At 37.7% G+C, this 18336-nt stretch overlaps 1 protein-coding gene across 1 annotated transcript in view; it reads right to left on the reverse strand.

The window, feature by feature from the left end:
* The window catches only part of LRRC2 (leucine rich repeat containing 2), a 79156-nt gene that overhangs the window by 55941 nt on the left and 4879 nt on the right, over positions 1–18336 (reverse strand). Inside the window, exon 2 of the mRNA XM_032097428.1 lies at positions 11162–11307. Within this exon, the coding sequence (XP_031953319.1) occupies positions 11162–11286 (125 nt within the window). The 5' untranslated portion in view covers positions 11287–11307. The remainder of the gene's footprint in view (positions 1–11161; positions 11308–18336) is intronic.

The following is an 18336-nucleotide window of genomic DNA, read 5'->3' on the forward strand; positions in this document are numbered from 1 at the left end:
CTGACTACAGTACAGTGACTCCCAGAGAATAATAGAAAAGTGGAGACTGAGCAAATTGTTGTGGAAAAGAGCAAAAATTATGCTCTTCAATTTGATAAGAGAGAAAATATATTCTCACAGAACAAGTTATATGCATAAACAAAATCAAGTACCTGGTGATACATGAAAACATTTTCCTTGGGGAAAAATAAGTGAGAAGTGCCTTTTTCCCTTGCCCTTTCTTGTTCAAGTATAATGATTTATTTTAATTTTTACACCAATAACTTCAAAGTTATTACATGACAACTGATTTCAGATTCAATTTCACTGTAACTTCTGTATCACCTTCAAGGCAAACATTTTCTCTTGTATCTTCAGGCGCGAATTCAATTTGACATAATTAAGCATTGTCAAAAGCTCATGCTTCTAGTTAGGAGAGATTTATTTCCTCTTACTCAATTAAAGAACTGGTTAATTAACAAAGCAAGCCTTCCTTACACCAAAATAAGACTCTGCAAAGCCTCTTGTATGATAAATCTGACTTCACACTTTGGATTCTAGATCCTGTGGTACATGAGACTCATTTATGTCATCCTCATCCTCTAATAGATATCTTAGTCTAAAGGATTGAAGAAAATTGACAGTTGAAGAAGGACAAAAAGTTCAGAATAAAGTACCCCTAGAGAAAGTAAATACATCATGTCCTAGAAAGAGAATTACATGAAAGTTTATAAAGTTCAAATAGAAAGCAACAAAACCTTTACATGTATTACAACTTACTCATGGGATTTTTCTCTACAATGTTAAGATGGAAAAAAAAGATCACATGAAACAGAATCATAGAATCGTGGAATTATTTGGGTAGGAAAGGACATTGAAGATCATCTAGTTCCAGCCCCACCACCACAGACAGGGACACCTTCTGCTAGACCAGGTTGCTCAAGTTCCCCCTCAGCCACAAAGGAGGCTTGAACACTTCCAGGGATGCGGCATCCACAGCTTCTCTGAGGAACTTGTTTCACTGCCTCATTACCCTCACAGTAAAGAATTTCTTCCTAATATCTAATATAAACCTACTCTCTTTCAGTTTGAAGCCGTTCTCCCGTGTCTTGGCACTACAGTTCTTGATGAAGAGATTCTCTCTGGCTTCCCTGTAGCCCCCCTTCAGATAATGGAAGCTTGCTATGAGATCTCCAAGCAACTTTCTCTTCTCCAGGCTGAACAACCCAAACTTTCTCAGCTGGTCTTCGTAAGGGAGATTATCCAGTCCTCCTATAAACTTTGTGGTCTCCTCTGGACTTTCTCCAACAATTCCATGTTGTTTTTATTTTGGGGGGCACCAGAGCTGGATGTGGGGTCTCACAAGAGCAGAGTAGAGGGGTAGAATCACCTCCCTTGACCTGCTATTGATGCAGCCCAGGACACAGTTGCTTTCTGGGCTGTGAACACACATTGCTGGTTCATGTTTAATTTATTGTCAAGTATCACCTGCAAGTCCTTCTGCTCAGGCCCGCTCTCAATCAATTCTATTCCCAGCCTGTAAGTATGCCTGAGATTGCCTCGACCCAGGTGTAGGACTTTGCACTTCACTTTGTTAAACTTCATGAGTTTTGCATAAACCCACCTCTCAAGCCTGTCAAGGTCCCTCTGGCCGACATCCCTTCCCTCCAGCGTGTCTGCATCACACAGCTTGGTGTTGTCAGTGAACTTGCTGAGGGTGCCCTCAATCCCACTGTTCATGTCACCAAAGAAAAGATGCTGAGCAGTGTCAGCTCTAACACTGACTCCTGAGGGACACCAGTCACTGAGTCCATCCGTCAAAATCCATGACCCCCTATTTAGAGTCAAAGATGTCATGCAAGACAGCACTGAACACTGTATAAGTCCAGGTAGATGATGTCAATTGCTTTGCCTCTATTCACCAGTGCCATGGCCCCATCATAAAAGACCCCCAAATTCATCAGAATTAAAAACAGAATGTCTGGTTTTAAGTCACATACAAGAAACCAGTTACAAACTTAGGTACAAGAAGTAGGTCCCAAAATCTTGTTGAAATAAATAATTTTTGGACACTCGTAACAAGGAATGAAACTGCAGTGCAGAATACTCTTATGGAAATACAGCAGCACTGACTTCATGCTATCAAAATAAGTCTTTAGAGAGAAAAACTGCATGCCTAGATAGAAAGGTTTTACTGAGACAGTTGTATACATTGTGTCACAGAAATCTCAGGGGATGTTAGAGAGGCTTGAAGGCAGAGAGCGCAGCAATGGCAAAGACAAATACAAAGCACAGGGACACACTGCAGGCACTTTGTATACTTTTGGAAAATACATATAACCATTTATTAGAGGAGCAAGCCTGAGGGACCACCAGACGACAGTTTCAAGGAGCAGCACACTACACATGGAACACAAGAGAACTGCAGAAAGCCCCTTCTGTAATGACTGCAATGTATTCCCAAGTGACATCTTTATAAAGGGAAAGTACAGAAAAGCACCTTCTACAAATATTTCAGAGGGTGAATTAACAGACAGGTTGTTTAAAAGGTAGCTCACTGGATAAAGTGTTAACAGACTACCTGAAGACACCAAAAACTCAGACTAAGTACATTCTAATGATGACAGTAAGAATCTATTTCTTCCTTATTTAAAAAATATCAAAAATATTTTTAAAAGATAAAATTATATTTATCTTCAAATGAAAAAAGTTAGAAGGAAATATAAGCTGTGATTAACACAGAAAAAGGAAATGAAGCTACTACAGGTATGAAAATTAGTAGGAAAAGGATTTGTAGCATATCAGAAGACAGAAGCCTGAGAAAGATGACGGGAACCATAATTTCTCAAAATGTGAAAGGAGAAATCAAGGAATAGTTAAAGAAGTTATTGATAGCTGCGGAAATGTTACTCATTCTTGGCTTCAGTTTTCATTAGAGAGATCAGAATGCACTTCACAAGTAGACATCTGGAAGAATATTTGGTATTAAAAGTATCAATAGAGGAGGTGTGAGAATACTAAAATATATTTGAAATAACTCTCCCAGTTTCTGTTAGTGTCTACTGCACCTGGAATATTTCATACCACAGCAAGCTGTGATATGTAAATGAGTCAAGAAAAAAAAGACTGGACAGACAGAAAAGCATTCAGCCCGGCGAGTCCCTAGAGTGGACTAAAGGTGCTAGCACAGTCAAGGAAGAGTCCACCAACTATGCACAATATCTTCACAATAATTTTCTGAATTTACTTGATATGACAAAGACAACAAAATAGGTTAAAAGAGATACAGCTTCTTAGCCCATACTCTGATATCTCAACAAGCTGTAGCTAATATTTCTAAATTTTCTATTACAGAGGGAGAGATATCCAAACGCCTGATTTCACTAAGCAGCCCTACTAAAGGTATCCCCACCAGCTGCAGTCTAGAAGGGCTCAGATGACAGAGTTTTCCATATCAGCAGACATGATAGTTCAAACACTTTCAGATGCTTTGACACATGAGCCAATCCAATTTTCAATGTTGATCTTAACTATTCAATCCGTCATTTGTACCCTAGAAACTGCCAACACAGCAGAGTGTGGAGATTTTAATGGCAAGAGATCACTAGGAAAAGCTACAAAACAATATCTTCATATACTATAAGGAAAAAAAACAGTCCCAAACCACCTACTCACATTTTGTTCCAAAACTTGTCTATCAGTGAGTATAGCTAAATAATTATAAAAGCTCTGTATTGATGGGAAATGAAGTGGTATGGGAAGGGTGCTAAATGAATCTCAAGGAAGAAAACAAAATTATCTGAACAATTAAGAGTCAGGAGCCAGAAGGACCATAGGATCAAATACCTAGAATTATTTTTTTTAAATATTCCAAGTTTTACTTACCACTCCCATACTGCTCTTTCTCACATTCTCCAGTCCTCCACCTATAGCTTTTTTGTCCTTCTGTGAAGCTTAACTCTACATTACTACCCTCTCATTTCCATGGAATTCCTTCATTTTCTACCAAAGCAATAAATATTTCACTCCGTGCATAATTTATTGCACTGAAAAAACTTGCCCACAAAATGGGGAGTTTTTGTATTCATTGCTCTTCTCTCAAGCACAAAAAATGACTGACTTATTCCTCACAGTATAAGTTCTAAGGTTAGAAATTTAAAAAACAGAAAGAAGAGGTCAAAAAGTTTAATTCAATAAAAAGTAAGCTGCATCAGTGCTGGCTCTCTTAGGTAGACCCCAGGAACACTACAGCTGAGGGCTCAGATCTAAAATTTTACTCTGTCAAAACAAGAAACGTAAAAAATAGAAGAAGGGAGCTACAGTAAAGCTGAAAAAAACAAACTGCCCTCTGACAGTCTGCTGATAACATATACAAAATACAAAACTCAGGAGGTCATTGCTAGCCAAGTAAAATATAATGCATGTAACAAAAATGGCTATTAAGCAAATCAGTCAGTGAAGCATTTACCTCAGAAGAAAGACAGGGGTCAAAAATAAAACCTGGTAGGGAATTCAGCGTGTATATTGCACACTGATACGGAAGTCCTATGTCAAATTTCTTCTTTACTCATATATTAAGTTAATGGAAACATGTGCTGTTAAGCTTTTAAAGAATGCAAGTATTGAGTACAAGCACATTTAGAACAGATGGAAAGAGAATTAATAATGAAGCAACAAAAGTGCATAATTTTGTACAGTACATCTCAGAATGAAAACATTATATTTCCCATGGGCAAAGGGTCTAATAATTTACAACACCTGCCTGTACTCTTGGGTTACATGCTAACCAAATTAATCACTATGAGCCTTACTGGTCTGGAATTGCGACTTATATCAAGCCAGTGTGCATCACGAAGCAAAGATGACAAAGCTGTAAATTTGCAGGTTCGGTTGAGATCAAACCAAAGGGATCTATTTGGCTACATGGTTGTCATTCTGCTCTGTCATTGTAAAAAAAAAGAGGTGATGGTACTTTTTATGGGATCATTACAAAAATAAAGACTTTTTAAGTCTTCATTTGGTGACAATCCTCAGATAAGACAGAATTTCTACCAGGTTTGTCATATCTAGAGGCTACAACATGAATCTTTGGGACAGATATCTAAAAGAAAAGGCCTCTAAACCAATGGGGCAAAAAGAGAAAAAAAATCTCCACAAAAATAAAATAATCTTCTAAATACTAATACACTTTTAGAGAAACTAAATTTCTGGTCTTGACAATTTAAAGACTCCTGATGTTCCAGAAACACATTTTCACAGATGACAAATGAGTTACAAAATCACAGCTCTCCTGAAGTTTATGTCTTTTTAATACTATTTAACAATAAAATATTTTTGCCTTCCTCTACACCTTGATCAAATGGTTTCAGTCAGATTAAAGAAACAACAATCATTTTCAGTATTAAGAAAGTTGAAGATAGTCAAGTCAAGCCTAATTTATGTGGGAATATGAACACAAAAAAATATTTTTCCTGGACAAAGGACCAGATGAGATCTAAGGTTCTAAATCAGCTAACTACTCCAGTATTTCCACTTCAATCATACAAATAGTTCCACTAATTTTAAAAAAGGCTTGTTGCATGCTGCTTATGTTTGTCAAAAAAAAAGTTACATTTCATACCTATACATCTGTAACACAAAAGCACATGTGTCACTAAGGCAGATGTATGTGGTATAGAGGAAATTTTACTCTGGCAAGCTCTTTTCCAACACATTTCCATTTTCCAGTAAGCTTTCAGGACAATACACTATAGTTATGAAATGGGATCAGCAGGGAAATAGAAGATTCAAGTATTTCCACTTTAATTAGTCCTGAATTTCACTTCAGGAATCATTTCCCAAACGCTACTTCACTATTGGAGTATACATTCAGAAAAAAGATTCACAGCATATAATTTTTTAATTATTACACATATTTCTTTTCAAGGATGTGAGAGTTCCCTGCTTGAAATTTTATTTTCTCCAACAAAATTCTCCATCTAATCAACCTGATGCAAAGAGTTACTGTATAATAAGTTCAGTGATTGGACCTTTCAAAGGAACAACCAGCTTGGAAAGGAAGTGTGCGTTGGTAGGGGTTTCAGAGCCATTGAAGCTAATGAGGAGTAACTGGGTTTCTTTGAATTGCTCTTCCTTCAGCAGTTATCCTCTGCTCAATGTCTGCTTAGCAGCTCTTGGGGAAAAGCTATGATTCTTAGGTAAGGAAAGGAAGTTTCATTAGATGGCACTATTTCCTCTAAACCAGGACAGAAGAATTGACCAGGACACTACACGATGACACCAGCTGAGAACTCCTGAGTGATGTTTAAATCAGAATCACTAGCCATGTAGGATCATTAAATAATCGTATGGAATTTTTAGAAGAGCATTGCAGTAAAACTGGAGCTCAGCCCAGAATAATATTCCTGATGGATGAGTAACATTTGCTTCAAATTCAATTGGATTGATTCAATTTCAGTATCACTGCGAGGCTCTTCCCTCCGTTTTAAAGGATTGTGGCTAAACAACAGCTTTTATCTTACAATGCACTTCTGTGCATTACTTAAGACACACAGTCTGTTTGCACAAGTGCTTACAAATAAAGTCAAATAACTTAGTATATTTATTAATGCTGCAGATTGAAACCAAACATTTTGCCTATAATTTGTGTTTGGGGCCAAGGAACTCCCAGCTTGAGTTTTAGACTTGCTTGGAAAAAGCTCTGCATTGGGTATTTAGTAGGAGAATAAAGATAAACATAACAAATAAAATCTTAGTTCAGGTACAAATAGAGTTATAACACTGAAGTTTGGCAGAGAGATAGAGACAAATCTTTTTTATTGGACAAAAGTGTAACCTTTCAGAGAAAAAAGTCAGTCTGCCTGCAGAGTGTAGTTTGCTGTTTTGCTTTTTACTTTTAATATTTGGGAAGCATATAACTCAAAAAAATAATACATGCACATTTAATTAGTCAGATCTCGAGGAGAAATTTTTGGAGAAGAGACACACTGGAAGAGGTAGCTGAACAACCTTTAATTTTTGCTGCATGTTTGTGGGTGGACAGAGCAGGCTGTGCCATTTCACAACAAAGATTTAGATAGCTAATCTGGGCAAACAGCTCTGGCATTTCCTCACTTGAATGCTTAATTTGTTAGCCTTCAGATTTATCTTACCTGCTTTTCACACAAATGACAAACACGTTGCAACCCTTCAAAAAAAAAAATCTAACTGTAAATTTTCATTCTTATTCCCTTAAAAAAAAAAAGAGAGAAAAGAAAACAAGTAGAAAAGAAATGTCAATGTGGAAAATTGTCATATCACATCAAGTTCATCTGACAACATTCAGGATTTTGAACAATCTTTTATTGTTCCCCCCAACCATGCTCTAGAAGATTAAACATAAAACAGTGCTATAAATACAAACTTCTTTCCATAATATGCACTTTCATAAACATATAGAAAATCTCAGCACAGCGGACACATTTTGTAACATTGTGTTTCATATTCTATGGGAGATTTCTAATGGCCTTGTCTGATGGGATCAAGAGCATGAAGTAAAATGAAAATAAGTCTACCAAACACTGTCCTATTTCTTTTTCTTTTATATTCAGTTGCTGGTTTATGTGTGTTCTTTAAACTGCCATACTTTCACAGTCCCACAAAACCAAAAATTTATCTGATACCAGTACCTCAGAAGGCCAGTATTCTCACTAGTTGGTTGTCCAGAATCAGATTTCACTGGCCAGTTGCTTAAATATCTGCCCTGTAAACAAATCTTTACAAGACCTCACCATTAATGCACAGTTGAAGCTTTTAATTTATTTGTGAGATTTTCCTAAGAAAATCTTCATTCAAAACATATCTTACAAGTTACTGTTTAATGATGCTGCATGAACTAAATTACCTTGCCCTAAGGCAAAAACAGTTCCCTAGAGGTTAACTGGAAGTTTGTCTTTGAATAATACATACTACATTTCACTGCATATTATCAGGTCATTTTACATAGTAACACTGCATATAAAGGAACTGCAAAATCTCGAAGACATTAGCAAATTATAACGTCTTTGAGAAAAACTGGGGTTTGTTTAAAAAAAAAAAGCAGCCTGAAAAGGCCAGATTCCAAACTCTGTTACATGAGTGTATTTGCAGAGAAACTCTACTAATTTCAACCCTACTTAGCAATTCACTCTGACTTCTGGCAAAAGTAAATATCTAGAATCTTAAATGCTAGAACGCAGCCTCATTTCAGGAAAGTGTCCCTTGTAAACGTCTTTTGGGAATTATCATTTGGGATCATAGTACTTTCAAAATACTTTCTTACTGTGGCACAGTATGTACTTGCTTTGATTTCAGTGGACCTACCTGACAATAGTAAAATTTTAATCTCTGAGTATGATACCTGAATTTAGTTAATGCAGAACTCCATAAAATAATGAAATGTAGTTACACATCGAAATATTATTTGTATTATTTAATTAGAAATACAATTTAATCTGTACTTTAAAGCTAAAAGCCAGTGAAGTCTTCTCATATTTTTGGTCCAACATTTGAGAGCACTGAAAAGCACTTAAGAAATAACATGTGAGCTGACATTTAGGACCTAAATGCCAGTGGTCACTTCACACCTCATAAAAAAAGAGGACTTTTTTTTAACTGAATTTAGCATTTTGTTACTAATATTCTTATTACTTTGACCATTATTCTATCAGCTTTGTTCATTCTATAAGGCCTGAATCATGAGAATGCACACGAACTTTTTCATTTGTTTCAGTGGGTATAATATGATCACTCATATTCAGAAGACAAAGTCTAATGTATTTCCTTCTTTTTTCCCAGGACCTCTACAAGTAGAACTAATTGGAAAGCAATCGGAGTGTGTGAAGATACACAACTATGCAAAGCACAATATGCAACTAGCAATTTAAAAGAAGAAAACAAAAATCCTTTGTGCAAGCTGCAGGTGCACCTGGGAACTTTTACTTCTGTGTATTTTATCTCAAATTCCCCATCTTCAGGTGGTACAGGAGGATAAGATAATGAATTTGGACATCATTACTGGAAAAAAATCAGGAAAAGTGGTGAAGCTCCACTCTTTTGGATGGAAGTGTATCTACAACAATTAACCACAGGCAGAAAAACAGGGAGAATGTATTGCTTTTATGGAAAAGACAAGTCAACGTAAGAAATTAGTCTTAACGTATGCTACTGACAAAAGATATGGGAGCTCAAATTAGCTACCTCAGAGGACATAACGTGGCCCTCTTTCCTTCTTACAGAGAGAATTTACCATGCATCATTTGCTTTTCTACTAGTGAACTCAACACTTATCTTCTGCACCACAGAAAACCAAAACAAAAGTGCAGCAGGGGGATGTTGACATATTGTCCACACTGGGACAGAAATAAGGTTTGAATAAGTTTCATCCCAAATCCTTTCACTTGTCTTTTCCACATAAGGGAAACATAATGTAAATATGAAACATAAGGGAAACAGCAAACATCCATCTCTCCACTGTCATGGTTAAACCCCAGATGGCAACCAAGTACCACACAGGCACTTACTCCCCAGCCCCCGGCAGGATGGGCAGGAGAATCAGAAAATAAATATAACATTTCTGCATTAAGAACAGTTTCATAAGAGAAACAAAGTAAATAATAATAATAATAATAATAACAACAACAACAACAACAACAATGAGAGAAAAAGAAAACCCAAGAGAAATAAATTACATAAATTATACCCAATACAAGTGCTCACAACCTGCTGACCAACTCCTAGTCCATTCCTGAGAAACAATCACTCGCTCCTTGCCAAGTCCACCAGTTTCTATACTGAGAATAATGTTCTATGGTATGGAGTATCATGTTCAGGTCAGCTGTCGTGGCTATGCTACCCGCCAGCTCTTTGTGCAGCCCCTAACTAGCAGAGAATGAGACACTGGAAAGTCCTTGACTTAGCATAAGAACTACTTAGCAACAATCCAAACAAGTGTGTTATCAACATTATTCTCATACTACATCCGAAACACAGCAGTGTACCAGTTACTAAGAAGAAAACTAACTCCCAGTTATGAAGAAGAAAACTAACTCTATCTTAGCTGAAACCAGGACACAGCTCACACCAAAAAGAAAGCTTATCCTTGCTAGAGAATTCAATCTGAAGGACGAACTTCTTTTTCTTTTTTCTTTTTTTTTTTTTTGTTAGGAGTATGGTTTTTAATGTAAGCTTTGGTAAAGATGGGAAATCCAAGACTGCTCCTATGGCTGTTTTGAAGAGAAAGGTTCCACAGAAAGGACAGTCAGACTTTGCATTACCCTGGTCTCATCTTAGACCAGCTGCTCTGTTGTCAGGGTAGCTGCACTGGCAGTGAGAATATATGAGTGAGGGCCTGAAAGCACTGAAACACCACATAAAAGTTCAATGCAATTTTGTTCTTAAACAAGGTCACTGTTTAATCCTATGCATTTTATTTTTGAAACAGAAGGTGATTTTTACTTTTTTCTCTTCTCAGAGGGAGGAAATTAATGTCATATGTTTCCAACCTTGCCAACACAATATAATATTTTACAGTGTCTTATGGGAAGCAAAGTACTGCTTAAAGAAAAAATTAATTCAATATAATAAAAACAATAAAATTATCAGTGTGTGTAAGCATTATAATCAAGGCCTTCTTTAATACCCCAACAAGAAAAAAATAATCAATCAATTCTTATTCTCTTCACTATTAACTATACAGAAGCAATTGAATATGTCCACTAATTTAATTAGTTTTCTTTCTCCTGTCAACTCAACAAAAAGTCTTAAAGTATTTCTTAGTACTGAAACTTACGAGCATGTTCCATAATTAATAAGCCATACTTTTATGCAGCATATGAGAAATAGAAAGGTACAAAATGTGTTATTTTTCCCTTCAATTTATGTCTACAGTAAACAATAAGGTATACCACTAATATATCACATAGGAAAGAGCAGGAACTAATGAAATACAAGTGTAGTTTGTGCTGCATTTCTCTGTCATGTAGGGAAAGGAGGAAAGAAGTCATTGAAATCAAACCCAAACCCCAAAATTTTAACAATCAAAAATAAATGTTTCATATATTAGTTATATTTATTATATATATTTATAGTATATTTAGTATATATCAATGTTAGTGGATAATAAGAACAGATTTGGTTAAAATGAACAACACAAAAGTTGTCTTACTTCTCCAATGCACTTTTTTCTAATCTTTCTTTCTCCTTCTTCTGACGTTCTTTGTTCTTCTTAACTCGAGTTTCCCACAGTCCTCTTATGACAGAAAAGTCAAATATTATCACCTGATGCCCCATATTGTTGACATTAAGCTTCTCCTGTAAGAACAAGGCAACCCTTCAGAAAAAGAATAACAAGAAAAATAAAGATCCAAACTATCATGTTTCATTTAAATCATCTGGGGATAAGAGCTGAAGTAATAAGAAATATTAACATAGTATGTTTTCCATCTTACCCAATTTATCTAGGGTTTTGTGCTGGCGTAATCAATGTAGCACTCAATTGACTTGTACATAAAATCCACGGCAACAGCTACATGCTGAATTTTTGTATTCCTTATATTTTTTCCTTTTCAAGATAAAGACAGAGTTGCAAAAAAAATACTGGTTTGATTAAGTAACATTGATGAAAACAGCTTTGAAGGCTTTGCATTTTTAATAATTTCTGTGACTAATATTAAAATGAATGTTCATACAGAATTTATTCATTTTAAATCATGCAAAAGCCCTTCATCTGAAGTTCTCGTGTATTGATCTTTATGACCTCAAGCTATCCTATTTCAGTGGAATTTGTGAAATTCCAGAGTTCCCATTAGTATGTGCTTATCTGTGAAATGCATTGAAAGACAAGCCCCATAATACACGAAAAAATTTACCTGAGGCAGAGACATGGGGAAGGTTTTTTGAGCATATCATGGTCTCCACTTATTAACAGGTCCTTATTATGGCCAAATCAGGGTTAACTTTGCAGCAGCCAGGAAGGGTATGACCAGGACCCTGAGGGTATTCGCCTCAGCTCGTGGTGAGGTGGCCACACCTGCCTTTTTCAATTTGCTGGAGTTCGAAGCCAGGCAATGCCAGGTTGTTGATAGTGAGCAATCACGTGTGAATCATTCGCCTAACCCGTACAGTCTGTTACCAGTATTGGTGTAACTGGGTTTTTTATTTCATTGCTGTTTCCACTAAATCATTCTTATCTCAATCTATGATTTTTACCTTTTTGTGCCTCCCATTCTCCTCTCAATCCTGCTACAAGGGAGGGCAGGCAGTGAGAGAGCATCACATTGTCTGTGGTATTTTGAGTGGGAACACTAAACTGGGGAGTACCATTCCTAAACCACAACACATATGGAAACACATTCCAACAGCTTGGTATCAGTGTATCAGATTCCATGCAGTTAAGAACTGACGTCAGCCAGAAAAGGAAGGTCAAAGAATATGTACCCCCTCTGATATAAAATGCTGGAAAACTGGTAGTAATGGACAAGGAGAAAGCTGAGGTACTCTCAGTCTTTAATGGCAACCTCTTTTCCCACCCTTCTTGGCTGGGTGGACTGCAGGATGTGGACTGGAAGAGAAGACTCCCTTCCCCAAGGTCAAGTTCATGACCACCTGAGGATCCTGAACGTACATAACTTTTTGGGGCCTGATGAGATGCGTATCAGAGTCCTGAGGGAATTGGCTGATGTGGTTGACAAGCCTTGATATCAGAATAGTTATAGAAGTCAGGATAAATCCCTGGTGAGTAGAAAAAGGGAAACATTGTACCTATCTTTAAAAAGGCTAGAAAGGAGGACCTTGGGCACTACCAAAACAGTCAGCTTCACTTCTGTGCCTGGGAAGGTCCTGGAACAGGTCCTCCTACAAGCTATGCTAAGACACATAGAGAACAGGAAGATGATTTGGGACAGCCAGCACAGCTTCACCAAGGGCAAGTCCTGCCTGACCAGCCCAGTGGCCTTCCGTGATGAAGTGACCACACCAGTGGACAAGAGAAGGGCTATGGCTGTCATGTATACGGACTTCTGTAAAGCCTTTGATACAGTCCCCCACAATGTCCTTCTCTCTAGTTTGGAGAGACAAGGATTTGACAGGTGGACTGTTGGATGGATAAGGAGCTGGCTGGACAGTCACATCCAGAGAGTAGTGGTCAACAGCTCAGAGTCCTGATGGACATCAATGACTAGTGGTGTCCCTCAGGAGTCTGTATTGGGACCAGTAGTAGCCAATATCTTAGTTTATGACTTACACAAAAAGATCAAGTGTACCCTCAGCAAATTTGCAGAGGACACCAAGCTGAGTGGTGCTGCTGACACACCTGAAAGATGGGATGGCATCCACAGGCACCTGGACAAGATTGAGAAGTAGGCCTATGAGCATTTCCCACTTCTTTTCCCACTTTCCCACTTGGCACAAGTGCAACTTGTTGCATCAAGTGCAAGTGCAAGAAGACCAAGTGCAAGGCTCTGTACCTGGGTTGGAAAACCCCTTACAACATAGGCTGGGGGATGAACAGATGGAGAGCAGCCCTGCCAAGAAAGACTTGGGAGTGCTGGTGGATGAGAGGCTGGACATGACCCAGCCATGTGCACTCACAACCCAGAGAGCCAAACGTGTCCTGGAGTGGATCAAAAGGAATGGTCAGCAGATTGAAGGAGGGGATTCTTCCCTTCTACTCCACTCTTGTGAGGACCCAACCTGGACTGCTGCATCCTCCTCTATGTTCCTCATTACAGGAAAGGCATTGACCTGTTGGAGCAGTCCAGAGAAGGACCACCCAAGATGATTAGAGGGATGGAACACGTCTCCTTCGAGAAAAGTCTGTGAGAATTGGGATTGTTCAGCCTGGAGGAGAGAAGGCTTTGGGGTAATTGCAACTGTTGGTTTTGCAAATTGCAAATGTAGGTACCTGAAGGAAGCCTACAAGAAAGATGGAGAGAGAATTTTTTACAAGAGCGTGTAATGATAAGACAAGAGGGAATGGATTCAAATTGAAAGAGAAGGTTTAGATTTGATATTCTGAAGAAATTCTTTTCTGTGAGGGTGGTAAGGCACTGGAACAGGTTGCCCACACAAGTTGTAGATTACCTCTCCCTGGAAGTGTTCAAGGCCAGGCTGGATGGGGCTCTGAGCAACGTGGTCCAGTGAAAGGTGTCCCTCTCCTGGAATTGGATGACATCTAAGGTCCTTTCCAACCCAAGCCATTCTATGATTTTCTGTGTGAAACACATGACATATGACATGGTGTTCCTTACTAAACTGTTACAGTGGTTCAGTACCAACATAGGAAACTAATTACCTACTAATTTCTAATGCAAGTACACAAACAAATCTCCAGAAAAGAGGTGAAACTATATTTTCTTGCCCAGAGTCACGGGTGGAGGTACAATCATCACAATATACTGGAGTTCATTAAATGTAGCTAGATTACCAACAGAGGAAAGTCAGTTATTTAAGCTTTGTGTGAGGTTTTATCAGAGAAGACATTTATTATACCATTTATAAGTTTAGGGAAAAAAAATAAAGGAACAGTAGAAGAAAATCCTGCTTGACCATCTACTGATTAGTTAAAGAGCAATCCTCCCCTTCCTTTCCTGTGTGTTTTCAAGCTCATGTCTACAATTTTTTCCTCAGAAACTACTGTGATCATTTATTTCAAGCAATGAGTCCTTCAGCTGGGGCCATTTTTTATCTGTCCTTTTGTTATAATATTGAGGACAAAGGGGAAATTATTCTCCTCTCCATATTTTTTCTCTTGTAACTTTGCAACCGTCCCTTTTCTCTTTCACTCCCTTTCACCTATGCATCCTTCTGTAGTACATAACACATAAAGGAATAATTTCTTCTGAGCCAGGAAAACACTCTCGTGTCCTCTGGAAAATGCACAGCATGGAATAAAAGGAATTATGCATAGGTAAATCCAGAGCAAAGATACTTCTGTTCATCTCAATAAGAAAGGCCATTACAAATACCTACAAGTACTGGCTCAGAAACTGGTCAGAGACCAGTATCATTCTATTTGCATAACCTTCTCTATCTTAGGATGTTCATATAAAATGTTATCTTTGCTGTTCATAAAGCTGTACCTATTGCTTGTTTATCTTTACTGGCACTAAAAATGAGGCAAAAATAGTTCCTAACCTATCTGGAACTAACAGCTGACACCAGCTGAGTCAAAACCCCATTAAAGCAGTGTAATTAAAACAGTGACCTTATTCTCTGTGGAAAGGTTTATACTTCTAAAACATATTTACTATTAATTTACAGGAACTGTTTACCTTATAAAATAAAATGTTCACCTCTGCTTACAGGAGAAAGAAACCCAGTGACAAGGACTTCACCCCTCACAGTAACTGCAGAGCAGCAGTCACTCTTCAGGGTCTAATTCATTTTAATAGACCAATTCATAGAAGTGTGTTTTGGTAGAAAGGCTATTGCAGGAGCTGAATTGTTGCGAGACAGTGAAGTTGCAGCTGGACACTTGACCTCTGTTGGAACTAGATGGCCTTAATCAGCACAGAGTCTGAATAGACTGTGAAAGTGTTCCTTTTCCTTGACTTGTTTCTCACCTTTCTGTCTCACAGGTTAAGTCATCTGTTCTTTATTGAGACACTGATTTATTAAACACTAGTTTTGAAAAGTTCATACAGCTTTTATCCACATATTGCACTAAGCTGCAAGGCATTGTGGGGTTTTCTTCAATGATAAAGGCAAGCAGAGGAGGAACTTGAGTGGGAGGTGAGAGCTGTCCATCATAAGTCCTCAGAATTAATCTCTTCAGTAGGAGCAAAGCCACAAATCCTGATCAGATTACAGGGTGACTAAGGCTTTAGAAATACACATCAGGACAAATGTGAAACACTTTTTGACATCTACAGCTCTGAAAAGGTCACCTAGCAATCTTCACAGGGCTGGTGCTTTATCCTATATCCTTGTCTAGAAAATGGGCACGAAGTATCAAGCATGATGGCAGAATACATATTTGCCAAAGTTCAGACACCACCATTTTCCTGACAATGAGATGTTGCCCAGAAAGGAAAACTGACTAAAGCTAGGCTTATCTGATACTAAGTGTAGGTTCTTCAGGATACCTACTCGTGCATCACAAGAATTTATGACAGAAGAAGCAGCTGCTAATAATGATTTTGATTTCTAGAAATACATGTTCAAGTTCACGTGCAGTGGTTTCTTGCTTCCAAACATCAGGTTAGGCCTGCAGCTGAAAACTCAAAGCTATCATCTATTATTCACAGATGGTAAGCTACCTTTGGATAGACAAAAGTCTCATCATACACTTCTTTCTAACTTCTTCCATTCAACCAGAAACACAGCTATGTTTCCTCCCATAGTTAGGTTATTCACAGGTAATCACTATTATAATTTTGCCCATTGTCAGAAACCACAGTGAAGTTAGGTAGAGTCTATAGAGGTCACCTCACCTGACTGCTATGTTCAAAGCAGTCATATGGTTATTGACCCAAATCTGTACATCCTGCAGCACCCTTCCTTTTCCAATTTCCCCATCATTTTGTAATTCAGCATTGCTCCTTTCTCATCCCATACCTACTCATTATCATTAAGGACAGGCTTTGGTCATACTGGTGAGGATTACCTGACCCATTCACATGGCAGAAAAACAAAAAACTATTTCTTACCCAAGAAACAGGCAACCTTGCTTTCATTAAGGACAAGTCCTGACTGCAAAAGCAGTCATCACCTGCGTTCGCAAGACCCTACTTCATAACTACATGAGTTTGCCACCTAAAGTCATCTTCCTTGAGTGACACCTACATCTAAATTATGTTATAGATCATCAGCATACCTTTCTTAGATGATGCATGGTTAAAACATTTATCAGTCTTTTGAGTTATTAGTGAGGTAGGTGACAAAATAAGGCTACTCAGTAACATACGATAATTAATGTACAGCACTTTCCAGGGGCAAAGGGATTCAGGAAGACAAAAAGGAGGCAAAGATGTCATTTGCAGAGAATCATTTATGGAGAAACTAGTTCTCTGTGTGTATCTATGGAAGCAAATAATCTTATCCTTAGCCATTTACACCTCCCAAGAAGTTATCTGCAAGACCTTAATCAAAATCCTTAAAAGGCAACATACTGGAAAGTCAAACTGATCTTGTCTTCTTTGTAATGATTAGCTCAGAAACGAAGCTGGCCATTCAGGATACATTTTTTTGTTTTGTTTTAATTATTTCAAGATTTTCCCTTCAGAAGCAGCCACATATTAGATTTAAGGAAATACTTTAAGGTAACATAATAAATAAATAAATAAATAAAATAATCTCAAAATTTTAAAAACGGCTTTTTTTTTAATAAGCATTGCGTTACTTGGCAAAGTGATATGAGAGTTTGTAACCAGAGAAACTTGTATTAGAGGCAGAGGAAATAAATTTTCTTTGGCTTCTCTCCTTCCCTCTCTTTACACTTTTTTTTAGGAAGAGGGAGAATAAAAAATCCCTTTGAACACCATGGCCTTTGCAACATCTTCTGTTCCTCAACCAGCAGGCTATGTCAACCTTGTCCCAGTTTTCATTAACAAGGAAATCCCAGGAATCTTTATAACTAGAATTTTCCCTCTACTCTCTAAACTACAGATTCTTCTTTCCCATACATCTCCCCAGGGATGTACTTTCAGTTCAAGATACTATAGCCTGCAAAATGTTCTCAATTCCATCATTCCAGAGTCCTGTGCCTTCACTAGAGCACCTTATCAAGCCCCTCTCCTACCAAGCAACTCTTTCTGATTCTTCCTATTGCAGGCCCCATCTCAACACTAAGATCCATCTTCTTATCAAGTGAATTTAATAACCTGCCACTTCTCTGGGCCAGCTAAGATGAGGAGAAGAGCTTGCTCTGTAAGAGCACTCTTTTGCTGTCAACATTTGGGTTTGGGTGCCCTATTGCTGTGAGTTATCCCTGCACGCATAGAAGAGAAAAACTGCCTTTACAGTCACTTTTGTTCAATTTCTGATCTTAGAAAGAAGGTAACACCTTTCCTTAATCTTGAGGAAAAGTTATTCATTTAAATGTATCAACAAATAGGCCTATTAAAATCAAACACTCTCCTCATTTGTATAATGATATTGATACTCTTAGGCATTTGGAGAATTAAGTGGTAAAAACCCATAATCTTAGGGATGATACTCATCATATGTTTTTATTTAAGTGATATAATATTAATGCCAAATATTATTGCTTGTGAAAACATCTGCCTAAGTATCTGCTTGGATTATTTTTATTTTAGCATTTATGTTACCATTTATTTTATTATATTGTGTAAATTCGCCTAAAAGTGGGCAGACTGGTCTCTAGCATCTATTTCAGATGCT

Source organism: Corvus moneduloides, chromosome Z, assembly GCF_009650955.1.
Source record: "Corvus moneduloides isolate bCorMon1 chromosome Z, bCorMon1.pri, whole genome shotgun sequence".
NCBI lineage: Eukaryota > Metazoa > Chordata > Aves > Passeriformes > Corvidae > Corvus > Corvus moneduloides.